Genomic DNA, 26,150 nt, shown 5'->3' on the forward strand with positions numbered 1-26,150 from the left:
TTACAGACCAACATCCAACCTTCTCTTTATTGCTAAAATTGCTGAGTTAATAAAGGAAATCCATCTGTCAGTCCTCTCCTCTCTCTGTCCCCTCACCACAACCGGTACAGCAGAAAGCCTCCTCCTCTGGTCCTGGTTCTGCAGGGTTCTCCTCCTCTGGGCCTGGTTCTGCAGGGTTCTCCTCCTCTGGGCCTGGTTCTGCAGGGTTCTCCTCCTCTGAGCCTGGTTCTGCAGGGTTCTCCTCCTCTGGTCCTGGTTCTGCAGGGTTCTCCTCCTCTGGGCCTGGTTCTGCAGGGTTCTCCTCCTCTGGTCCTGGTTCTGCAGGGTTCTCCTCCTCTGGTCCTGGTTCTGCAGGGTTCTCCTCCTCTGGGCCTGGTTCTGCAGGGTTCTCCTCCTCTGGGCCTGGTTCTGCAGGGTTCTCCTCCTCTGGGCCTGGTTCTGCAGGGTTCTCCTCCTCTGAGCCTGGTTCTGCAGGGTTCTCCTCCTCTGGGCCTGGTTCTGCAGGGTTCTCCTCTGAGCCTGGTTCTGCAGGGTTCTCCTCCTCTGGGCCTGGTTCTGCAGGGTTCTCCTCCTCTGGGCCTGGTTCTGCAGGGTTCTCCTCCTCTGAGCCTGGTTCTGCAGGTTCTCCTCCTCTGGGCCTGGTTCTGCAGGTTCTCCTCCTCTGAGCCTGGTTCTGCAGGGTTCTCCTCCTCTGAGCCTGGTTCTGCAGGTTCTCCTCCTCTGAGCCTGGTTCTGCAGGGTTCTCCTCCTCTGAGCCTGGTTCTGCAGGGTTCTCCTCCTCTGAGCCTGGTTCTGCAGGTTCTCCTCCTCTGGGCCTGGTTCTGCAGGGTTCTCCTCCTCTGAGCCTGGTTCTGCAGGGTTCTCCTCCTCTGGGCCTGGTTCTGCAGGGTTCTCCTCTGGGCCTGGTTCTGCAGGGTTCTCCTCTGAGCCTGGTTCTGCAGGTTCTCCTCCTCTGAGCCTGGTTCTGCAGGTTCTCCTCCTCTGAGCCTGGTTCTGCAGGGTTCTCCTCCTCTGAGCCTGGTTCTGCAGGGTTCTCCTCCTCTGAGCCTGGTTCTGCAGGGTTCTCCTCCTCTGAGCCTGGTTCTGCAGGGTTCTCCTCCTCTGGGCCTGGTTCTGCAGGGTTCTCCTCTGGGCCTGGTTCTGCAGGGTTCTCCTCTGAGCCTGGTTCTGCAGGTTCTCCTCCTCTGAGCCTGGTTCTGCAGGTTCTCCTCCTCTGAGCCTGGTTCTGCAGGGTTCTCCTCCTCTGAGCCTGGCTCTGCAGGGTTCTCCTCCTCTGAGCCTGGTTCTGCAGGGTTCTCCTCCTCTGGGCCTGGTTCTGCAGGGTTCTCCTCCTCTGAGCCTGGTTCTGCAGGGTTCTGTCCATGTGGATCTGTTGGGTTTTCTCTGTAAGTGTCTGGAATTGTGCGTCTTGTAATCTTGTAACTGGCGTTATGTAAGCGAAGCTGAACTGAATTGACCACCGAACAGCCAAGTCGCATCTGTAACAGGTTAATTAGAATTCGGTCTACAGTACAGTCCCAATAAAAGCCAGTGTCCAGGGTGGAGCCTGGCCTCAGCTGCTGTGCCCTGCAGCCCTGAACAGGATCATCAGAGCCCTGAGCTTTCCAGGACTTAGAGTCCAGGACTTTCCTGGATTTTCTCCGATAACCTGACTGCCTCTTCAGTGTTTCACAGGACTAAAGGAATCCATTCAGTATAGCAGTGCATTGCCATTTAAAAACATTTAAAAGTATTCAAAAACAGGCATTAAAGGAGCACACATTAAACCAAGTGTTACAGGAGACTACAACTGTAAGATGTGCATTCTAAGAAAAATGATTCTTCATTGAGTCAGGACGTGAGCAGAGCGACACACTTGCTATCATAACAAGTTAATGTTTGCATAATTGAGAGTGGACGCTGTGATGGATGAGAGGAGGTCAGAAAGATCTATAGGGAAGAAGACAAGTGACTGGGGAACCATCAGTCACTGTGCCATAAAAGGAAATTCGATCAGAGTGAAGAGGGACGAATAATGAAGTCTGATGGATGATAAGAGCCGATATTTACCGAGTTACATTAGAGCCCAACCAACATGGGATTTTTGGGGGTTATACCGATACCGACATTGAGGCTTAAAAAAAAAAAAAAATAATATCCAAGATATCAGCAGATCTCCAATATGATTTCTGATTAATAATGCACAGCATATATACTGTACATTTATAATACCAATACATCATTTATGAATTAGAAACAGTAAGAAGTAAAAGTAAGTAAAACATATGAGTCTAGCACTTTTCTCAGAACAGCCATCCCAAAGTGCTTCCCAGAAGTAGACAATCACATAAAGATCAGAAACACAGCGGTGAGATAAAAAGATCACAAACAGTACAGAACACACAACACAGCCAGACAGCCTGAGTCCGTTTGGACCAGCATCCTTTCTGAAACATGTTTTTAAATGTCCACTGAGTCCAGAGAGCAGGTCTAGAGGAGCTCGGTTCCACAGGCAAGGTGTGGTGGATCTGAACCAGTTCTAGTTTTAAGGTGAGTCTGAGGGTCTCAGCAGGTTCTGCTCAGAGCCGAGCTGTGGGGCTTCGTTCAGTCAGCAATGTACATGGGAGCCTGGCCATGTCGGGGTTCAAAGGTCAGCACCAGGACTTTAAACCGGACATGGAACACAGCAGGGAGCCAGAGGAGGGATTTTAACACAGGTGTGGTGTGGGACCTCCTGGTGGAGCTGGTCAGCAGCCTGGCAGCTGAGTTTTAGACGTACTGAAGACCAGCAGCTCTTTCTGGTTGAGGCAGTGAACAGGCTGCTGCAGTCGTCCAGCCGAGGAGATGAACGCATGAATGATCGTTTCCATCTGGTTCTTCAGACACCGTGGGCCTGAGCTTAGTGATACTGCCCAGCTGGAAGAAACAGGCTCTAACAGCTGGAAGAAACAGGCTCTAACAGCTGGAGGAAACAGGCTCTAACAGCTGGAAGAAACAGGCTCTAACAGCTGGAGGAAACAGGTTATAACAGCTGGAAGAAACAGGCTCTAACAGCTGGAAGAAACAGGCTCTAACAGCTGGAAGAAACAGGCTCTAACAGCTGGAGGAAACAGGCTCTAACAGCTGGAAGAAACAGGCTCTAACAACTGGAGGAAACAGGCTCCAACAGCTGGAGGAAACAGACTAACAGCTGGAAGAAACAGGCTCTAACAGCTGGAAGAAACAGGTTCTAACAGCTGGAAGAAACAGGCTCTAACAGCTGGAAGAAACAGACTCTAACAGCTGGAAGAAACAGGCTCTAACAGCTGGAAGAAACAGGCTCTAACAGCTGGAAGAAACAGGCTCTAACAGCTGGAAGAAACAGACTCTAACAGCTGGAAGAAACAGGCTCCAACAGCTGGAAGAAACAGACTCTAACAGCTGGAAGAAACAGGCTCTAACAGCTGGAAGAAACAGACTAACAGCTGGAAGAAACAGGCTCTAACAGCTGGAAGAAACAGACTAACAGCTGGAAGAAACAGACTCTAACAGCTGGAAGAAACAGGCTCTAACAGCTGGAAGAAACAGGCTCTAACAGCTGGAAGAAACAGGCTCCAACAGCTGGAAGAAACAGGCTCTAACAGCTGGAAGAAACAGACTCTAACAGCTGGAAGAAACAGGCTCTAACAGCTGGAAGAAACAGACTCTAACAGCTGGAAGAAACAGGTTCTAACAGCTGGAAGAAACAGGCTCTAACAGCTGGAAGAAACAGGCTCTAACAGCTGGAAGAAACAGACTCTAACAGCTGGAAGAAACAGGCTCTAACAGCTGGAAGAAACAGGCTCTAACAGCTGGAAGAAACAGGTTCTAACAGCTGGAAGAAACAGGCTCTAACAGCTGGAAGAAACAGGCTCTAACAGCTGGAAGAAACAGGCTCCAACAGCTGGAAGAAACAGGCTCCAACAGCTGGAAGAAACAGGCTCTAACAGCTGGAGGAAACAGGCTCTAACAGCTGGAAGAAACAGGCTCTAACAGCTGGAAGAAACAGGCTCTAACAGCTGGAAGAAACAGGCTCTAACAGCTGGAAGAAACAGGCTCTAACATCTGGAAGAAACAGGTTCTAACGGCTGCCTCGAGTGGCGGTCCAGTGACATGGCTTCATCAAAGATCCCCCAGGATTCCTCAGCTTGGCTGCAGCTCCAGGCTCAGATGGCCGAGGTGCTGCTCAGCAGTGGACGGCTCTGTCCAGGGCAGTCATGCCAGTCAGTCTCTGTTTTCTCTGAAACCAGCTGAAGGCTGCAGTCGCTGAACCGCCGCTGAGTTCGTGACCAGCCGTTTATTAGAGGCTCAGTTTTTCAACCTTGAAGCCTTGAAGGAGCAGAACAGCTGCAGGTCGTCACCAAATAGGTGTTAGGAGACACTCAACTGCTGGATTATCTGACCCAGAGGATCCAGGGTCCCAGAACTGAGCCCTGAGGCACACCACACTGCAGGCCGGCTGGCTCAGGCGTGATGTGGTTGGCCGACACACTGAAGCTCCTCCCAGCCAGGTAGGAGGAGAACCACTGGAGTCCTGGACCTGACAGTCCAATCAGGTCCTGCAGTCTATCAGGATCTGGTGGTCGACTGCGTCCAAGGTGGAGGACAGGTCCTCCAGGACCAGCACTGTCCATCTCCCTGAGTCGGCAGACATCAGGAGGTCTGGGGCCTCACCTATAAAACCCTGCGGGAAAATCTGACAATAATGGTGCGTGGGAACGCAACGCAAACTTCTGTCCGCAAAAAAAATTCGGGAGCCAAAAAAAAGTGCGCCGCACAGCTGTTCGCAATTTCCAAGTCACGGTTTCAAATCCTGCGGAGAACGTGTCGGTGGCCGATCACACCCACAATCCTGCCCCAACTCCACCCCTTGGCACCATATATGGGTATGCAAATGAACTCATGAATGAAATTTGGGTGTATTAGACGGTGAGGCGCAGGCGCAGAGCCTGCAGATAACCGCGGATCAGGCGGATGAAGTGTCGAAAAATTAAGATTTTAATGACATTCGGGCGGGTTGTGTTGAAGCATTCAAATAAAAAAAAAAGCAACATTTTAAATCTTATTCCAAACATAAAGAAACGAACGAAAACGATAGAAAACACTTTATGATCAGCCAAATGAGCAAAGTGTGCATAATCATGGCATTTACAATTTAATCGCACATTCAGCAGAGGACACCGCAGCTTTTCCTTTTCAAGGCGATCAGCGTCTCGCTGCAGAACACAAGTGTCGCCGGCAGGTGAGACGCGCCGCATGCAGGCGGTGGATCTGCTGCTGTGGAGGACTGAGGTGATGCTGCTGCCGTTACTGGTGAGGTGGAGAGCCGGTCTGCTGTCCTCTCTGGAGGACACAGCAGTGGAGGGACAGAGTGGAGCAGGTGACCACAACGTGGTCAGAGCCATCGGGCCACTACTGCTGAAGTGAAAGAAGTGGTCCGACTTGAAGGTGAGTTGTCATAATTCATAGAGTCTCAACATTGCGGAAACACCTTTAAAAAAAAAGGAAAAAAAACTTAACATAAAAATGTAGTGGAAATGGTTGCACAATATGATTGTGCGTCCAGGCATTATCTAGATTGTTTTGCCTCTGGAGTGAACAGGATTTAATGCGCTGCAGCATAGAGGCTGTGAACCCGGGATGATTCGGGGTTCGGACGTCAGATATGGCCATGGCTAAATAGCAAACATTTTTTGTGTCAATTTGCCATTTAATTGTGAACACTTTGAAGTGTGTATCATGAGAAAAATTGTCATACAAGGGACAGTCGGTATTTGTAAGTGCAGAGACAAAGACATTGTACATGTTTATATGTGATGTGTCTGATTGCTCCCTGTGAACTATTTATTTTGTGTTTATTTTAGAAGATGCAGAAAGGAGATGGTTCAGGATGGAAACATTCCAAAGCCTCTGAACATGACTTCCTCAAAGTGTCTCCCCTCATGTGCTCATCACCACTCACTGTCTGTCTTAAATGTATATTTAAATTATATCGAACTTATGTCTGTTATTTATTTCGTTATATCTGTCTTGGATCTTGGTGTAAATTATGTTTGATTTATATCTGTCGGCTTCTATCTATTATTTAATTAAATGTGTCTTCCGATTTATTTCCGTTATTAATTCAACTTAAATAATTAGTTGTGTCGGTCAGTATATTCCTGTTATGCAATTATATCTAATTTTACATACAAACTATATTTAACTTTTCCTTGTATGGTTGGGCTTTGTATTTTTCTACTTTTCTTTCTACGTTTCTTGCCGCTGCAGCCCTGCAGTTTCCCCATGCGGGACAAATAAAGGCTTTTCAATTCCGTTTCCTTCTGCTTAGTCGTCTCCACGTAGTTTTTCTGAATTGTGCGGTCCCGTACGGCACCTATTTTGTTGGCGGTGAGGACCGCAAAGTCACGCGCATTTTTTCCCTTCGCAAAATGTATATAGGTACCTGCTTTGGCGCAGAGGGGCGGCACCGCAAGGTTTGGGGCTCGTTTTGTGCGCCGCAAGCTTTATAGGTAAGGCCCCTGGACTCTTTCAGTAGAGCGGTCTCTGAAGAGTGTTTTCTACAACCTGACGCCGTGTCGTAGAGGCTGTGTGACTGTAGAAAAGATGCAAGTTGTGCCGCCAGCATGTTTCCCAACATTTTGGACTAAAAGCAGACTGTAGATATGAGCCTAAAGTTCTTCAGTTGAAATTGGTCCAAGTTAGGTTTCTGAAGGTTTGTTTCTACAACTGCATGTTTGAAGGTGGAAGGAAACACCAGAAGAGAACAACAAGTTGAACATTCTGGTCCGGTTCAAAGATTACAAGCTCCGCCCAGCCGGAGACCGGTAGGAAGAGCAGCAGAGACGGAGGCACCGGGGCGTCCAATAGTGTCAGAACACTCCCAAAGAGCTTAGATGGCAGCACATGTACAAAACGGGACGAGGGCTCACCACTCATGGCAGTAGCTCTGAGGAAACGTGTCGGCGACCGTGTGTTCACATTCAGGATATTCACTCACAACATGCGGCTGGCAACTGCCCGTTTCCGCTGCAAGTAACGTCAATAAACAGCGACTAGACACTCACCAAAGCTGCTCTTTATCCGTGAGTGCTCCATTTTGAGTTAGAAAAATGGATCCGCTGTTAACTTCACACCTTTATCTTCATTAATTCCACTCATGCACACATTCCACAGTCTCTGGCATTTTTTCTAAAGGTAGATATATCCCACAGTCCAACGCCTCCATCTTGGATTTACAACACATCGGCCATAAAACGCTCAGGTCGTTCAGGAGGATCGACTGACCCGCCTCTTCTTTTTGTGACTGGCTCATATCAAGACCCTGACAGGTTTGCAACAGTCTCATGTTTGTTAAATGACTCCAACATGATTCCACTGGTAGGACTACACTGTTCCACAACAACAAAGCATGTGGAGATATTCTGTCTCCATCTCCCAAATGACGGAAATCTGTCTGGAGATGGAGAACTTCGATCCCTGGAGCCGTTTTCTTTGCTTTCAGAACTGCTGTGGAGGGAGTTAACCCCGAAGGTGAGGACAGTTTGAGCCCTGGAGCAGAGCTGAAAGTCTCCTGACGTGAACCCCTGTCCTGGTCCTCAGGCCCCCGTCCAGCATGCTTCCTTCCTACAACACACCTGATTCTAATGATCTGCTTGTCATCAAGCTCTGCAGAATGTAAGAAGGAAACTTCTAAAACACTGCAAACCAAAGAGCCAATCCACCGTGGACATCACTGCTTCCTGCTCTCTGAAACACACGGCTCACTCTCCACGAGTCTTCTCAGACGACCGACTCCTCCACCACAACATCCACCCGCTCCACCCTCTTCATCACTTCACTCTCCACGTTCACAGCGAGCCGCTGGAAGCTTCCTGCAGTCCGAATCCAAGCGAAAATCCATGACAGTGTAAAGACAAACAGCAGACATGTGGTCCCAGAGGCTGCTCCACTCTCATTTCCCCTCTCCATGAGCTGAAGAGGCCAGAACCCAAGAGAACCAGTGTGTGTGTGTGTGTGTGTGTGTGTGTGTGTGTGTGTGTGTGTGTGTAAGAGAGAAAACCATTTCATTATGCATTTCTACAAGTAGAACCAACGGTTAACATTTCTTGCTCTGAATCAAAATAAAGATTTCCCATTTAGTCAGAAGGTGTGTGTGTGTGTGTGTGTGTGTGTGTGTGTGTGTGTGTGTGGCTCTGGTGATGAACTGTTAAAGCCAATTAAATGTAGAAGGGAGGGGAATAGATTCAGATTCCTGATGATGTCTTTATGGAGCTCTGCTATTCCACACGGCTTAATTAATCACAGAAAAGTTCAGTGTGTATGGGCATGCACCCACGCTTTGGTGCACAAAGACAAGAAAAGTTAGTGTTTGCACTCCTTTGCCCATATGTGTGGACGTGTGTGAGAAAAGTTTATATAAAAACATGTGCAAGTGTGTGTGATAAATGTGCAGGGAGGCCAAAGGCCATCGATCTGATGGGCCTTCCTCCTGCAGTCACCTCGTCTTCAGCAGCTCTGCTGAGCCAATTTAGAGGGATCCTCGGTAAGCAGAGGTTCTGGGGGGTAGACGCTGTTCATGTGACCAGATAAGAAAGTTCTCCGCCACATTTCAGTAGCGAACACTGAGTAGCCGATGGCAGAAAAGCGGTTTCATGATAATTTGTTGGACAGCAGAGTTCTAAATATACGGCCAACAGTTTCATTCAAACACCTTGGTTGCTACGTTTACGATTCTACATTAAAATCAGTCTCAGGTTTCACATCATAAAACTACAGAGTCGTTTCTGAATCCAGTTTCGCTGAAGCAGCTCGTCTGGGAACTACCAACAGAGACTCCAGGAACGTGAGCAGAGAACCTTCTGTGAAGAATCTCTGCCTGTTTTAAGATCACCAAGAGCAGACGGGAAAGCCGACGGCAGGACACACAACTCCTCCAACTCTCTTCACTTCAGTTTAGTTTAGTTTATTTGTTTCTTTCGTTTGAAACAACACAAAGACAAAAAACAAAGAAGATGAAAATACATTAATGTCATCAATCTAGACACCAAACAAACGAAAGAAAAGGAGCAGAAAGAGGAACAATCTTATTACATCTGCCCCTTTACGTACAGTATTTGAACTAATACAAATTAACAATACTCAAAAACTCATATTCATTAAATCAAAAACATTTTTCACCCGCAACAACTTAGTTTTCATTTTCATATTTTTCCAGTGTGGAATTTTTTATATGTTTCTTAAATGTCATAATTGTTTTACACTCTTTGATTTCCTGTTTCAGAGCATTCCATAAGTTCACTCCTTTTACCACGATGTTTCTTTCTTTGATTTTGGTTCTGAATCTGGGTTTTTTGAACACGTCTATTCCTTTAAGATTATATATACTGGTTCTTATTTTGAATATATTCTGAAGGTTCACAGGCAATAAATTCCACTTTGCCTTATACATTATTTTTAAGATGCTTAAATCAACAATATCGAGAAATTTCAAAACTTTCAGTTTAATAAATAATGGGTTAGACGGCTCTCGATAGTGACTATTTGTAATTATCCTTATAGCCCTTTTTTGTAGAATGACAATTGTCTGTAAATAAGTTTTGCATGTCGTACCCCACACTTCAACACAATACATGAGATAAGGTAAAATCATAGCGTTATACAATGTTAACAAAGCACAACTGTTCAGAAAAGACTTGACTCTGTGTAACACAGAAATGGCTTTCCCAACTTTCCCTCTGGTGTAATTAATGTGAGATTTCCACTCTAGATCGTCGTCAGTCATCACTCCTAAGAATTTTGTTTCTGTTACACGATGAATTTCAACTTCATCTATTTCGAGTTTTACTTTCACTTGTTCCTTTTTTTATTACACAACATAAAATTTGTTTTTTTTGGCATTAAGGATTAATCCGTTTAAATCAAACCAGTGTTTTATTACTTTCAATTCTTCATTCACTACTTTTGTGACTTCTTGTATGCTTTTACCTGAATGAAATAGTGTGGTATCGTCTGCGAATAGAATTTTCCCAAGGTTGGACACTTTAGCAAAATCATTCATGTACAAAGTGAATAACTTTGGCCCAAGTATCGAACCTTGGGGCACACCACATTTAATTTGCCATAGTTCAGATTTAGTGTCATTAATATGTACATATTGGTTTCTGTTTTCCAAATAACTTGAGAGCCAATGGTGAGCTACTCCTCGGATGCCATACTTACTCTTTTTTTTTGTAATTTTGAATGATTGATGACGTCAAAAGCTTTTTGTAAATCAATGAAAATACTTCAAAAATAATTATTGTTATCGATCTCTGTTGCAATTTTTTCTGTGAATTCCGTTATTTCCAGTGCTGTGGAATGATTAGCCCGAAAACCATATTGACTATTATCCAAAATATTTTGTTTCTGTAAGAAATTGTCAAGTCTTGTTGAAAATACCTTCTCCAATATTTTTGAAAACTGGAATAATGAGATTGGACGATAGTTAGGGAAGTTGTGTTTATTGCCACTTTTATACAAGGGTATGACTTTGGCCAATTTCATTTTATCAGGGAAAACTCCCGTGGTTAATGATAGATTACAAATGTAAGTGAATGGCTCAATTACAAATTCGATTATACTTTTCACAATGATCATATCCAACCCCTCACCATCAGTCCACCTCTTATTTCCAAAGTTTTGTACACACTGCTTTAAATGTCAACTTCTGTGAGAGAAGAAATCTTTCTAAATGCTGTCTAACTTACAACTAAATCTAAATAAGAAAACAGCGTTTCATAACATTTGAAGCCATCTGTATACATAGAGCCACACCACAGGGTCTACTCCCCAGGAAGATCTTCTTGGAGTCAATAGTTCAGACCTAACATCACAGAAGAGCACTGACAGAGTTGGGGTCCGTTACTCAAAAAAGCAAAGAGTTACCCATTACTAGTTACTTTTGAAACAAGTAGTGCCTTACACTACTTGATTACTCCATGGAAATAGTAACGAAGTTACACTCCTCGTTACTGCATAGAGCCCCGGAGCTGTGCTCCCTTATATCCCTCCGCGGAGCGCCGCCATGCGCAGATCTGTGTGTATCAAAACGTTTTTTTGACTTATTAAAAAGAAAACTCGTCTTTTAAAATGTTTTATAACCACTGGGATTGACTTCACGTGCTGACACGCCGTCCTCTGGACCACTGGAAGGAGGATTTTGTCCATTTGCGTAGTCCGGCTCTGACTGACTTCCAGCTAAGCTTCGAGCTAAGCTAACTATGATGCTAACAGCTGGGAACCAGCTGGACCAGAGACACAAGGTAGTTATGGGCTTGTCTAACTTTGTCAATGATAGGGAAAGGGCGTGGGTCCCTGATCTCCGGAGTGTTCCTTTAAAAGCGGCATTTACAGTCGGAGGGAGTGCAGTGTTGTCAGTGGGGCACAGATTTATATAAGGCAACCAATTTTACTGTGACGGTTCCATCAGCCCTGACCCGGAAGAGAGAGCCAGCAGCTGCTCGTATGGCCAGCGTTCATCTACTGGTGGTAATAAAAAAAACTCCGCTTAAGTAATAATATTTTGGTTGCTCTATTTGCAGTCATTGTAAAAGTAACGATCGTAGCGTTTCATTTGTAACGCTAGTTTAACTACCAGTCTAGGAGGAGTAGTGCCGTTACACTACTCGTTCCCATCAAAAGTAATTTAACTACTTGTAACGCTCGTTACTTGTCGTTACACACCCAACTCTGAGCGCTGACTCTCCTTTAACTGAAAAAGGAGAATAAAATCCATCATTCAAGTCTTTGGTTCAGCTGTGCAGACCTGCAGGACAGAAACCACAGCGCGTTGCTTCAACACTGACCTGGGATCAGACCAAACGCCTGGACAACGGCTGCTGGCCTGAAACCAACACCGACCAGAGAGGAAGTGCAGCTGCTGAAGAGGAAAGCGGCTACCCTGACGTCTGGACTGAAGGCAGCAGCAGTGAGCCACCTATCACGTCTTCACCACTCGACTGACCTCAAGGCATGTTCGTCTTTCTTAGTGTGTCTACTGTCTCTGACTCGCGCCGTTGGTTTGGTTTTACCACCCAAAATGCACTGTGCTCCACGTCACGTCTTCTCACTACAGCCGCTGCAAAGTCTGCTTGCAAGAGAGCCGAGATGAGGGTTTCAGCGGGACTGGAGTTCACTTCTTTCATCCTTATCTGAATTCAGGGGAGTTTTAATGCATGAGCAAAGAAGAGGACTTTCCAAAAAAGTCCCTGAAGTGGACTCTGGTCCAAACTCAAGTCCCTCCAGTCAACTGTGGTTTGGATCAAACAGGATTACTCTGAAATGGCTCAAACAAACCAAGCTCACATCCCACACATCACACATGAGCTCGACTGAACTAAAACTTCAGAGCGAGGTCAAATCACTGATTTATATAAAAGATGATGAAACCTACGTGACGTCCCCACAGCGTTCGAAAATCCCGTCTTGAGGATTTGAGCAGGACGTCTCCATACTGAACATTTCAAAACAGATGTAATGCGATTGGTCCAGCCTGTCACATGATCGCATCACGTGGACAGAGGAGGCGCGGTGATAGGGCGATTTATGCAAAACTTTAACTCAGAAAATAAAATCAACAGATGGCTTATATGAAAGTCAGAGTCTGGTCCGGACCACACCACTGTAGAAACTAGTGACAGAGACCAGAACCTGGTCTGGAACCGGGCGCTTTACATGCTGATTTGCATTATGAAAATCTACATACTCGAATGTCTTCCAATGAAACTTGGGCTCTTTTTGAAACCAACATCATCGCCCCCTGCTGGAATTCCCCTGGAATTACAGAATTCCTGCACTTCCGCATTAACTTCACTTTTAACCAGCAGCGGTTTGTTGTTTCGTTCAGTGAGACAAATCTGAGGCAGCATGGAACCAAAACACCTTCAACCTCTGAAAATAAAAGTCTGACAGACTCTTCACCGCGCTCATCCTCACTGCTCCACCCCAGATCTGAACCAGGAACTACCAACCAGGTCCCGAGGAGGAACCAGGAACTACCAACCAGGTCCCGAGGAGGAACCAGGAACTACCAACCAGGTCCTGAGGAGGAACCAGGAACTACCAACCAGGTCCCGAGGAGGAACCAGGAACTACCAACCAGGTCCCGAGGAGGAACCAGGAACTACCAACCAGGTCCCGAGGAGGAACCAGGAACTACCAACCAGGTCCTGAGGAGGAACCAGGGACTACCAACCAGGTCCCGAGGAGGAACCAGGAACTACCAACCAGGTCCTGAGGAGGAACCAGGGACTACCAACCAGGTCCCGAGGAGGAACCAGGAACTACCAACCAGGTCCCGAGGAGGAACCAGGAACTACCAACCAGGTCCCGAGGAGGAACCAGGAACTACCAACCAGGTCCCGAGGAGGAACCAGGAACTACCAACCAGGTCCCGAGGAGGAACCAGGAACTACCAACCAGGTCCCGAGGAGGAACCAGCAGTCAGAATTTAATGGGTTTATTATGGAATTGCAAAGAAAGTATTCCAGCACCAGTGATAAAGTAGAGGAAGCACAAAAGAGAGAAAAGTTAGGTAGAATAATTATAATGGTAGTAGAAAGCTTTGTCTTTTACAAAAAAGAAAAAAGCTTTGCTGGTGAAGAGGGCTCGTGGATAACAGCTACTCCACTCACTTCCTTGTTTTCTGGTAAAAACACTTTCAATTAAGACTTGAAAACTGTCTTTGTGCTGATTTAAAAGATTCATCTGACTGCATAAACATTCATCCCTCTCTCACCTGGCACAATCTCACCCTTCAGTGAAGACTGCAGAGAAGACGCCACAGCATCCTCTTCCTCATCCTCTCATCTCATCTCATCTGCTCCTCAGGCAGGAAGCAGGCGCCAAGACAAATGTGTGAAAGGTGACGGACATTTAGTCAGGTGTAAATGAAGCTGAGAAGATATTAACACCTGTCCACTCCTCTGTGTGTGTGTGTGTGTGTGTGTGTGTGTGTGTGTGTGTGTGTGTGTGTGTGTGTGTGTGTGTGTGTGTGTGTGTGTGTGTGTGAGAGAGCTGTATTTCTCCACACCAATGAATGTTGTCAGAAGTTTTCACAGCCTGGTCATGTGCCGTCCTTCACATAGAGGACAAAAAAATCAGTAACATCTCCTCCAACAGGACGTCAAGCTAAACAGGACCGACAGCCGTCCTGAGCGGTGTGAAGTGGTCTCAGACTGTCCTGAGCGGTGTGAAGTGGTCTCGGACTGTCCTGAGCGGTGTGAAGTGGTCTCGGACTGTCCCGAGCGGTGTGAAGTGGTCTCGGACTGTCCCGAGCGGTGTGAAGTGGTCTCGGACTGTCCCGAGCGGTGTGAAGTGGTCTCGGACTGTCCTGAGCGGTGTGAAGTGGTCTCAGACTGTCCTGAGCGGTGTGAAGTGGTCTCGGACTGTCCCGAGCGGTGTGAAGTGGTCTCAGACTGTCCTGAGCGGTGTGAAGTGGTCTCGGACTGTCCTGAGCGGTGTGAAGTGGTCTCGGACTGTCCTGAGCGGTGTGAAGTGGTCTCGGACTGTCCTGAGCGGTGTGAAGTGGTCTCGGACTGTCCTGAGCGGTGTGAAGTGGTCTCGGACTGTCCTGAGCGGTGTGAAGTGGTCTCGGACTGTCCTGAGCGGTGTGAAGTGGTCTCACCCTCACTACGTGGACCAGGACCACCAGCCGTCCTGAGCCGTGGGAGGTGGTCTCTCAGTAATCAAAGCGTCTAGTGAAGTATTGGTGAAGAGCTGCTCTGTTTTGACCCACCGATCACTTCAGCAGAAATGAACGTTAGTCGTGTTGACCACACCTTTCACCTTCAGGTGGAGATTAAGTTTCACGTAATCGAGACAGAGGCTTGAGGAGTTTGAACATGAGGCTCGGCTAAAAATTCAGCGACGCTGCAAATATCTTGAGAATAAACAGTTGCCTTTGTGCCAGGCTTTCATCAACTGATATCTGACCATCAACCTTTCAACAGTCTTAAAGACACATTGGAGTCTGATGGACTCAGTTCATGTTGTGTCAGAAGTTCATGAATTACAAAGAGACACACTGTCAAACCTTCAGGCTGGTGGAAGGTCTTTCTGAGGCCATGTGTCAGTTCACATGAGGCGTACGATGACCAACCCTAAACCAAACCGAGGGACCTCCTTCCTGTCTCTGACCAGCAACATTACAGAGTGAGTCCACGATGGTTCTCCTCAGACTCCCCTCATGACCCGGTCCTGACCCATCAGGTTGGTCCAACTTAAAGAAAAGCTCTGAAGAAAGAGGTTTTCACCATGTGAGCTCAAGATCAATGCACTGACATTTTAAAAGTCTCCTTGATGACTGTGGTTGAGATTAAACTTCATGTAACTCTGAGTCTCTGAACCTTTGTTGATGGTCAGGTCTTCAGATGGGTACCGAACCTGGAGGTTTTATAGGTACTGAACGAATACGGTTCATGTAACATCGGTACCATGTTTCGGTACCTGAACGGATCTTTCTGACTGTGAAGGAGTGAAAGAGTTCGCAATTTTCTGAGCCAGACATGAACGCAGCATTGCACAACAAACACGTCAACAAACAAGCATGAGTAGAAAGTGCTGCCTCAAAATACGAGCAGATTATGGTCACTGTGGCGGGAATACTTCTAATCTTAGCGAGGTCCTGATTAAGGACGAGATTTTTCTCTAGGCCGAGAAGTGCACTACCTCGGATCTATGGCTACAACTCCGTCATTTGGCACATGTTGGCACGCCAGCATCGGTTAGCACGCCAGCATCCGTTAGCGACTTGTCTGTAGCAGAGCAACTAATTAATATTCATAACTACAAACACACGCAGAAGTTCCAAAAATTGGTACCATTGAGTAGTGGTACTGATTCCCAGGTAAGGGTGTTGGTACCATATCGGTTTAAATGTGAACGGTCCCCATCCTTATGGGCCAGGTCTTCATTAGCCTGGAGGATGCTAAGGTCTCCTCTGGTCTGTAGAACAGTCAGGTCCTCATTCAGCTTTCTGGACTGGTCTTTGGTTGGACTGTAGCACCAGGGGGGTGGCCTCTGCCGGAGCTTTAGCTCCAGTGTCCAGGACTGGACTGAAGTTTGAAACAGGGAGCTCAGCCTCAGCTTCAAACATGTGGTGACTGAGTATCTGCTCATTCTTTATTCCACTTTCCATTCCACTCTACATCTGGTGATTTCTGGCTCCAATAACAAACCAGATTTAAAGAAAGGCTCTATGGTTTGGATGAGTTCAGTCAAAGCCAGGATGCAGCTCTGGTCTGTGCCGTTTTCCTCCAATGAAGTTCATAATGCGGTGCTTCGTTCAATTGTATTTTCCTTTCACCTGTCCAGGTAAGACATTTTTCAAGCATACGTTTAAGGTGTTTCATACTGAACACCAATTGATAAAAGCATATCAGATGATGTTTCTCACGCCGACAAAACACATCGATGTATGTCTGGAAAACCTCCCGGCTGAAATAACATGAAAGAAAAAACTTGTGCTGCTCTCCTTCAAGCACAGATGCTGATAAAGCCTCTAACAGGATGCGGGCATGGACTGGAAGGATCGTCTGCACGCTGACAGTGCACGGATCAGTTCCACAGCATGCTTCACAGAAGCACTTTGCAGCATTCTCACAAAGGATTTGCAGTGTTTCCAGCTGCCTGTAGCAAAGAATTAATAGCAGTAAGCTTCAACATCTCCCCAAACTCTCCCCTTCTCCACGCCAAGAGCAAACACTCCCACATTTCCTTCAATACACAGACAACACACCTCAAGCCCAGTGCTTCTCAGGCTTGTGTCAGTTTTGTTAATATAAACCATGATATGTAGTTAATGTTCCATCCACAGAGTGGACATGGAAATGAGATGGACAGTCAGTCTGTCTCCATGAACAGCAGCGTGAGTCTGAAGGCTGAGACACATCACCGGTCTTTATATCAGGCCAAGGCTAAAACATGCAGCCAACAGCCACCAGCTAAACATGTAGCCACAAGCTAATGCTAAGTTTATTAGGACTCTCATTGCTAAATTTATTAAGTACAATTATAAAACAATAACTCTCTGCTGTGTAAGTTCAATCATAAATCCATTCATCTGCCAACATCAGCTTGATTTAAAAATGATCGCTTTTGGATCAATTACTGGGACGTGTTTCATTCACTACAAAATCTCTGAGATTTTATGAATTCACACCCACCACTCTGGAAAATACATGCGACATGATTTGGTTCTGTGACCATTTCCTCTTCAAACTGAAAGGAACCATCCAAATGTGTCACTGACTTCAGAAGTCAGAACGTATAATTGTGTCAATCGATCGATCTCTCGGAGTCCAGAGCAACGCCAACCCTCAGAATCTGACAAAGTCCAGAACACTGATGGAACTCTGTACACTGAAAGGACAGTAGAGAACAATACTTGAAATATTCCCATTTGCTGCAGTGATAGAAGAGTTGTGTGAAATACTCTTGCTCCGGATCTTTTCGATTTACACCGTTTAATTCAGGACTATCAGCAGCAGGTGGAAGGAAGTCTTCTGACCACAGCGTCCGTCTGGGAGAGGCCTGTGAAGACCTGGAATACCCTGCAGTAATGACCTGTAATGACCTAAATAACCCGTGTGTCAGTACTTACTACTTGTATGTCTCCGAGCGAACATATTCAAACACATGAGAGACTCCCAGCTGGAACTGGTCTGCGATGGGGGTCACCCAGGGGTTGTTCTCTGCTTTGAACACCTGCTTCGGCCCAGTGAGGTCCAGGTTACCTGGAGGGACAGACCCACAGAATCAAACCCACAGACAGAGAGTGTGTGTGTGTGTGTGTGTGTGTGTGTGTGTGTGTGTGTGTGTGTGTGTGTGTGTGTGAGTGTGTGTGTGTGTGCAGTACCGAGCTCTGGGGGCAGGACGGTCAGCCTGTTGCCCTGGATGTGGAGCTCTTTGAGCTGAGCCAGCTCTCCGATCTCCTTGGGCAGGGACACCAGGTCGTTGTCTCTGAGGCTGAGCTGGAGACGAGGAGCAGAGCGCAGGTTACAGCTCCTCTCCTCAGAACAGCACTTCTTCATTCAAGCTTTCCTCAAGTACACTGGTAATCATCAAGTATGGAGGCTGTGGGACAGCAGAGGGGCTTATGGGATGTCTGTTTCTCTGGCTCGTGGTGGAGCTGATGTGTTCCTGCTACCTGGTCCCACGCAGCAGCGTTTCCTCTACTTTCATTTAGCAGCAACAGGCCAGCACTCCTACCCTCTAGCTGCCACTTCTTCAAATGTCTTTATTTTATTTTTTTAATTGTCACACGCAAATCCAGCACTGCCGTAATAAGAGCTGAACAAAGCGAGACTAAAGATATGATGGAGTTTGTTGCAGCTACTGAAGGCAGAGAGGACCAGCAGAGTTAACTGTGGAGCAAAAGTTTTATTTTGAAGCCCACATTTACCAAAGACCAGTTTGCCACCAGCTGCTCTGTGGAACGTCTCAGCTGTTCACCGCAGGCAGCGTGAGGCGTTCAGGAACAATTGGTGATTAAAAATGTTTACCAAAATATCCAAAGAATTGACAAAACCAGACACCATAGATAAACGCGGGGCGTCTGTGAGCCTGATGTCACGTAACCTTGTTCATTTTCTTTTTATACAACTGGCAACAGAAATACCATTGAAAAGCTTCATAGCTTGGTATTTGTTTATTGCTGTGTGTACTCTCACGCCTCATTAAGAGGAGCTGCTCTTCTGTCGGGCTGAAGACTCGATCGCTGAAGGAACAGGAAGTGATTCAAGCCGTTGGCTGATGAATGTTTGTCCAGGGTTCGGACTGTGGAGTGTGACTACATGCTTCTACACTTCCACACTGCCCATCCAGGTCTGACTTACTCACAGAGGCCCTCAAGCAGGTTTGTGTAAATGAACTGAGCAAGAAATGTCCTGTGTTGTAAATAGCCAACAGAGTGGCACCATGTATCGTGTGAGCGTCGTCATGGCAGTGCAGACATGGAGTGAGCTGCTGGTAAACATGAGCAGGTCAACGTCTACAAGACGGCAGGACTGAGTGCTTTTCAGATCATCTGTCGAAAATCACTGTATTTTATTTGTAACCCTAACATATATTGCAGGGTTTGGAGAAATATCAATGTCAGTTATTTAACATTTGAATAAACACAGAATTCATATTAAACAAGAGCTAATAGAGAAGCATCAGCTTCAGTCCGAGACCGTTTCAACATGATGCTGCTTTGGAATCCAAGATGAAGAAAAAGATGCAGTTTCCTTGTTCAAGAACAGAATACTGGACAGGTTTGTAGAAGGATATTCATCCATATGTAGACATTCTGATGTAACAAAGGGAAACACTTTGAGTTGTTATTTAAAGGATGTAGGCTTATTCTGAGTGTTCAGGGCTGCTTCCACCCTGACGCTCAAAAAGATAAAATTCAGCTGATACGGACATTATCTGAAAAATCTGTGGCTCGGTACAAAGAATTGATCCAGCCTGCATTTGCTGCATTATCTTGTGAACTCACAGAAATGAGCTTATTGACCAGTGGTGATAATAGTGATCAGTTTGTTGACAGTGCTATGCACTCACTAAAATCTGCCCTTGACGTAGTGGCTCCGTTGCAGCTGAAAACCAATCGACCCAGGCGCGTTGCTCCATGGTTTAATTCTGAAACCCGTGTTCTCAAACAAAAAACTCGGCAATTAGAAAGACTGTGGCGTAAATCTAAATCGGAACAATCTCTGAAGGCCTGGAAATGTAGCTTGCTAAGCTATAAACAAATTCTCTTTAAAGCCAAGACATTATATTACTCTCGTTTAATAGAAATAAACAAAAATAACCCTCGGTTTCTGTTCAACATTGTAGCCAGACTGACAACCAGTCATACTGTAGTGGAACCAGTAATCCCAGAATCTTTAAACTGCCATGACTTTCTTAAATTCTTTAATGATAAAATCATAACCATTAGAGGTAAAATCAGTGAAGCGCTTTCCTCAGATCAAGCTCAGGGAATCCAGCCACTGCCTCCACCTGAAATACCTGAAATACTAGATAGTTTCTCATTAGTAAATGGGGCTGAGATTACTTCAATTGTAATGTCTTCTAAAACCTCAACCTGTCTCCTAGATCCAATTCCAACTAAGCTTTTCAAAGATATTCTTCCAGTTATCTTAAATACGATCATAACTGTAATAAATACATCTCTAGAAATTGGCTATGTGCCACAGTCATTTAAATTCGCAGTAATCAAACCACTGCTGAAAAAACCTAATCTTGATCCTGATATTCTAGCTAACTACAGACCGATATCAAATCTGCCTTTTATTTCAAAAGTCCTGGAAAAAGTTGTGGTTAAACAGCTTTACCGCCACCTACAGGACAATAGTTTATTTGAGAAATTTCAGTCAGGATATAGAGCTTATCACAGCACTGAGACTGCGTTAGTTAAAGTCACTAATGACTTGCTATTGGCGGCTGACGCAGGTCTAGTCTCAGTCCTGGTTCTCCTAGACCTCAGTGCAGCTTTTGATACAATCGACCACAATATTCTCCTGCAGAGGTTAGAATGTGAGGTTGGCATCAGAGGAAAAGCCCTCTGCTGGTTCAAATCCTATTTATCTAATAGGTACCAATTTGTTCACATTAACCAACAGTCCTCACCGTGCTCCCAGGTCAGTTATGGGGTTCCTCAAGGGTCCGTGCTCGGGCCAATTTTATTTCTGTTATATATGCTTCCTTTAGGGAACATAATTAGAAGTCACGATATCAATTTTCATTGCTATGCAGATGACACACAACTGTATTTATCTATGAAACCTGATCAAACTAATCAAATAGACAGACTCAGTGACTGTATCAGAGAAATTAAAACCTGGATGACTACGAACTATCTCCGTCTGAATCCTGGCAAAACAGAGGTCATTATACTAGGCCCCCATAAACTGAGAGAGTGTCTATCCAAACAGATTATTACCTTAGATAACGTCAGTGTATCCTCCTCCTCTACTGTGAGGAACCTCGGGGTCTTATTTGATCAGGATATCTCCTTTAAAGCACACATCAACCTGGCTTGTAAAACAGCATATTTCCACTTGCGCAACATAGCTAAAATAAGAAACATTCTACCTAGAAGCGATGCAGAAAAACTCATCCATGCATTTGTTTCTACTAGACTGGACTACTGCAACTCCCTTCTCGCAGCCTGCCCAAAAAGTGTATTAAAAAACTTTCAGTTGGTTCAAAATGCAGCCGCCAGATTATTAACTGGAACTAGAAGACGTGAACACATTACTCCCGTTCTAAAATCTCTTCACTGGCTTCCAGTCGAGTTTAGAGTTAGATTTAAAATCCTTCTCCTCACTTACAAAATCCTAAATGGGATGGCTCCAACCTATCTCCAAGATGCTTTAACGCCTTATCAACCAATCAGAGCACTTCGCTCTCAAAATGCAGGGTTACTGGTGACTCCTAGAGTCTCTAAATGGACACTAGGTGGAAGAGCCTTTAGCTATCAGGCACCGTTTTTATGGAACCAGCTTCCAAGTGGTGTCAAAGAGGCAGACACAGTCTCCACATTTAAGGTTAGGCTCAAGACGTTTCTCTTCGATGCAGCCTATGATCAGGTCAGCTAGGGATTCTAAACTAAACTAAACTAAACTAAACTAAACTAAAACAAACCAAACCAAACTACAGTAAACCAAACTAAACTAAACTAAACTAAACTAAACTAAACTAAAACAAACCAAACCAAACTAAAGTAAACCAAACCAAACTACAGTAAACCAAACTAAACTAAACTAAACTAAACTAAACTAAATTAAATTAAATTAAATTAAATTAAATTAAATTAAACTAAACTAAACTAAACTAAACTAAACTAAACTAAACTAAACCAAACCAAATTACACTAAACAAAATTAAACTAAACCAAACTAAATTAAACTAAACTAAACTATACTAACTAAATACTAGTTTAAACAGTTAAGTATCCACAAAGCTGCCCCAGGAGCTAGAATGCTGTGGGAAGTACGGTGCACTGAGCCCTGTCCTCTAATGTCTGAATGTTATTCCCTTTAGTCCGTTCATTGCTTTTCACCTGCTGTCCCCCCCTTCGAGGGGGAGTCTTCTCCAGTTTCAGTTGCTGACTCCACTATTACGAAGGCCTATGAACAAGCTCCGTCCGGACCGGGAGGACACCCCTGTCGGTCCTGCCCGTGGACTGGCTTCAGTTCTACTGCTGGGATCCGTGGTTCTTGTGCTGGACCATCCAACGGACTGTCCTCAACATAGTCCTAGGCTTTACTTCTTATTGTCTCATGCTAGCTGTTGCCAAAGCTGTCCGTCCCTGGGAGAGGGATCCCTCCATACTGTGGTTCTCCCCAAGATTTCTTCTTTTCCCACTGGGTTTCTGGAGTTTTTTCTTGCCGGATGTGAGGGTCTAAGGCGGTGGTTGCTTCGTTTTGTCTCGTTACTGTAAATATTGACATATTACCATTATGCTTATTCACTGTTTTTACTTTTACCGACAAATGTAACATCTTGAAGCCCTCTGAGGCAACTGTTGTTGTGATACTGGGCTATACAAAAATAAATTGAAATTGATTGATTGACACTCTCAGCAGATTTAAAAAAGAGAACATATGAGGGGGGACCCAAACGAAACCGGAAGTTGGTCATAAAATACTAATAATACCGAGTTTCTACTTCTGGCCGTCAGATGTGCTGCAGGTAAGCCTCGTGCACATCTGTGAGAAATCTGAGCTCCCAGAGAGACACTGACGCCTGTCAGGCGCTATTTATAGTAACAGAGTGCAGAGGAGGTCTGCGATTTTTCCACAATGGCGACATTGACTGGGAAGCCAGAGCATTAAATTCTGCTTTTTGCTGGGAAAACAGCAGCAGAAACACTCAGCTTGTTGCAGCAAGCCTACAAGGATGCTGCTCTGGGGAAGACTCAGGTCCATGAGTGGTCCGGGGGTTTGAGAAGGGCCAGATGTCCATTGAGGATCAGCCCACATCAGGACGACCCTCCACCTCCTGCACAGCCCAGATTGTCGGGGAAATTGAAGCAGCTGTGCTGGCAGATCGACGCCGGGGCGTTGGAGAGGTGCTGATCTGACGGGGGTCTCCTGGGGTCCCTGGAGAGGTGGCTGATCTCTCCTGGGGTCCCTGCCAGAGGATCATAAGCAGGATTTGGGGCAGTGCCGGGTCTCTGCCAAAATGGTGGCGCCCGCTCACACCGGAGCAGAAGGAGACTGGCGCGGACGTGCGCCGGCAGATCAGACGGCAGCTGGAGGACGACGCCGGGCTGCTGTCCAAGGTCGTCTCCGGGGACGAGACGTGGTGCTGCAGTATGATCCAGAGACCAAACAGCAGTCCAGCCAGTGGAAACACCACGGATCCCCTCGGCCAAAGAACACGCGTCAGATCCGCTCAGCCGTGAAAACAATCAGACTGTAAACCAGGACTACTACAGGAAGTCCTCAGACGCTCCGTGAGGATGTGAGGAGGAAGCAGAGCGTCGTGGCGGAGTGGAGCCGGTTGATCCACCACCACAGAGCGCCAGCGGACACGGCGCTGCGCCTCACGCCGTTTCTGGAGAAGAATGAGATGAATCTCCTCTCCCATCCGCCTGATTCGCCAGATGAAGCCTCCAGTGACTTTTTCTTGTTCTCCAGGTTGAAGAAGCAGCTGAAGGGACAGCGGTTTGCAGATGTGGAGGAGGGGACAGACAAATCGCAGCCGTCATTAAAGGCATAACTGCGCACGAGTTTTTCCGATGCATTGGTGAAGTGGGAGACACGGCTGGAGCGCTGCATTAATGCGGATGGAGATTATTTTGAAGGCGACGGTGGTGTTTTATTTTGAAATGTAAAAAATAAAAAGTTGCAACCAACTTCCGGTTTCATTTGGGTCTGCCCTCGTATCTGTTTTCTTTATTAGGAGCGATAAAAACATGTGTAAGTACAAACGGAGGCGCTCTGCAGCCGCCGGAGGCCCTGCTCACAGGAACCTGCAGCATTCTCATTATGAGCCGCTGTCAGTCTGAGTGGACCAGACCCGGAACCCGGACCTCTCATTCCCACCTGGTCTCCGGGAGAAGAGGGAGGTGAGCAGAGTGTGATCTCACCACGGAGCTGCAGACAAGACGCTTCACAGCTTCACACACACTTACTATTTGGAGTTTGATCAGCTTCCCGATGTCGGCAGGAAGAGACTCGAAGTCGTTATCACTCAGGTAGAGAGCCCGGAGAGTCGCTGCGACACAGACAGCTGAGTGAGCCTGTTGCAAGGTGTGTGCGTTGTCGTGTGTGTTCAAACGTCTGCATGCACTCACTGAGGTAGAAGAAGTTTCCCGGCAGGGAGTTCTGGTTCAGGTTGTTGTAGGTGAGATCCAGAACCTCCAGCGCAGGCAGAGAGCCGAACCCTCTGGGGAGGCTGTTCAGACGGTTCATCCTGGACAGATGGACAGACAGACAGACAGACCTGTCTTCCTGGGGATGGGTACCATTCACATTTGAACTGATGTCGTTCCGGTACCCGGTACCCAGTAATGGGGAATCGGTCCCATGGTTCAACAGCACCAGGTTTCAGTACTTTTGTGTTTATGTGGCAATAAATGTTAATTTGCTTCATAATAAAATGTCTACATTTTGCAGTTTAACATGCGTCAGTATTCAGCTGTCGTCTGAAAGCCCTGAACCACAGCGACACTGTGTTTCTTCATGTACCAGTTCAAACCCGGCTTCACGGACTGCTATTCCCTTCCTCCTCTCTCAGGACAAACGATGTTGCTGTTGCCATCACCAAACGTTAAGGCCATTTCGTATCCCAGGTTGCTGCCTGCAACGACGAGTCGCTGATGAAAGCTGGCGTGCTAACGGAGGCTAGCGTGCTAACAGTACCGAAGGCAGGAGTTGTAGTCGTAGAGCTGGAGCTGTTGGAAACAGTGCACTGCTGTTTACCAGGTGCTTCCAAAGAGTAGAGCCTTTCCTCCACTGCACTTCGCTTCACAAATATTGTGAGCGTAATCTGCATGGCATTTTGAGAAGTGGAGCTGCACCTTGGAGCGCCTTCCGTCAGCCACGCTGCTCTGCTGACCCAACCGCCGGACACCGACGTCATTCCGCTGCTGTGCGGGAAATGCTGTGTTCATGGTATGGAAAACCGTCTACTCTCCCAACCCAGTCCCTCACAGGCACAGGGATGCACCTGGGTACCGACTAGGGCTGTCCATCAATTCATGAAATTAATCGTTCAATAAATTAGTGGCGTTATCAGGAATTTGAATTCAGTCGTCATTATTGCACTAATTTTGACAGCCCGAGTGCGCTATGTGGTACGGCTTGAATTTAGCAGAATCAGTACTCAGTAACAACAGAATTCAGTTGGTACCTAATAAAGTACTGAATTTAGTACCCATCCCAAGTGTGAGAGAGAGAGAGAGAGAGAGACCCCTTTCACACTGCAGCTAGTGGGTCAACCTGTGTTTTCGACCCACTCTAATAATCACCTTTTGTGTCCTTTCACACTGCCTGCAGACCCGAGTCTAAACCGCCTGCTGGCGAGCCGCGTTGCTGCGTTTTCCCGCGTTGATAGTGTCCCGCGTTGATGACATCATCAGTGCAACGGAGCTATAACGAAAGTAAACAATGGAGCGGAAACAAGCGCCAGCCTCCGCTCATAAAACATGAAGATAATGCGGAAGTGCAAAAAAGCTGTAATTCCAGGGAAATTCCAGCAGGGGGCGATGAAGCTGGTTTAAAAAAGAGCACCGGTCTCATTGGAACCCACTCAAAAATGCCAATTTTCAGAGTGAAAATAAACATATAGAGCACCCAGTTTCAGACCAGGTTCTGGTCTCTGTCTCTGGTTTCTAGAACCTGCTGCTTCACCAGACTCTGGTTTTCACATAAATCATCTGTTGATTTTATATTACGAGTTAAAGTTCAGCATAAATCGCCCAATCACAGCGCCTCCTCTGTCCCCGTGATGCGGTCACGTGACGGGCTGGACCAATCACATTTACATCCGGTTTCAAATGTTCAATATGGAGACGTCCGGTTGGACTCGCTGAAGTCTTCAGAACGGCATTTGGGAACGCAATGGGGGACGTCACGAAAGCTCTATCCATTATTTTAACGATCTATGAGCGG

At 46.3% G+C, this 26,150-nt stretch overlaps 1 protein-coding gene across 1 annotated transcript in view; it reads right to left on the bottom strand.

Annotated features, from left to right (window-relative positions):
* The window catches only part of rsu1 (Ras suppressor protein 1), a 71,311-nt gene that overhangs the window by 12,793 nt on the left and 32,368 nt on the right, over positions 1–26,150 (bottom strand). Inside the window, exons 5-8 of the mRNA XM_030087576.1 lie at positions 24,332–24,450; positions 24,170–24,252; positions 17,894–18,008; positions 17,639–17,771 (exon numbers count right to left, since the gene is read on the bottom strand). Of these exons, the coding sequence (XP_029943436.1) occupies positions 17,639–17,771; positions 17,894–18,008; positions 24,170–24,252; positions 24,332–24,450 (450 nt within the window). The remainder of the gene's footprint in view (positions 1–17,638; positions 17,772–17,893; positions 18,009–24,169; positions 24,253–24,331; positions 24,451–26,150) is intronic.

Source organism: Salarias fasciatus, unplaced genomic scaffold, assembly GCF_902148845.1.
Source record: "Salarias fasciatus unplaced genomic scaffold, fSalaFa1.1, whole genome shotgun sequence".
Taxonomy (NCBI): Eukaryota; Metazoa; Chordata; class Actinopteri; order Blenniiformes; family Blenniidae; genus Salarias; species Salarias fasciatus.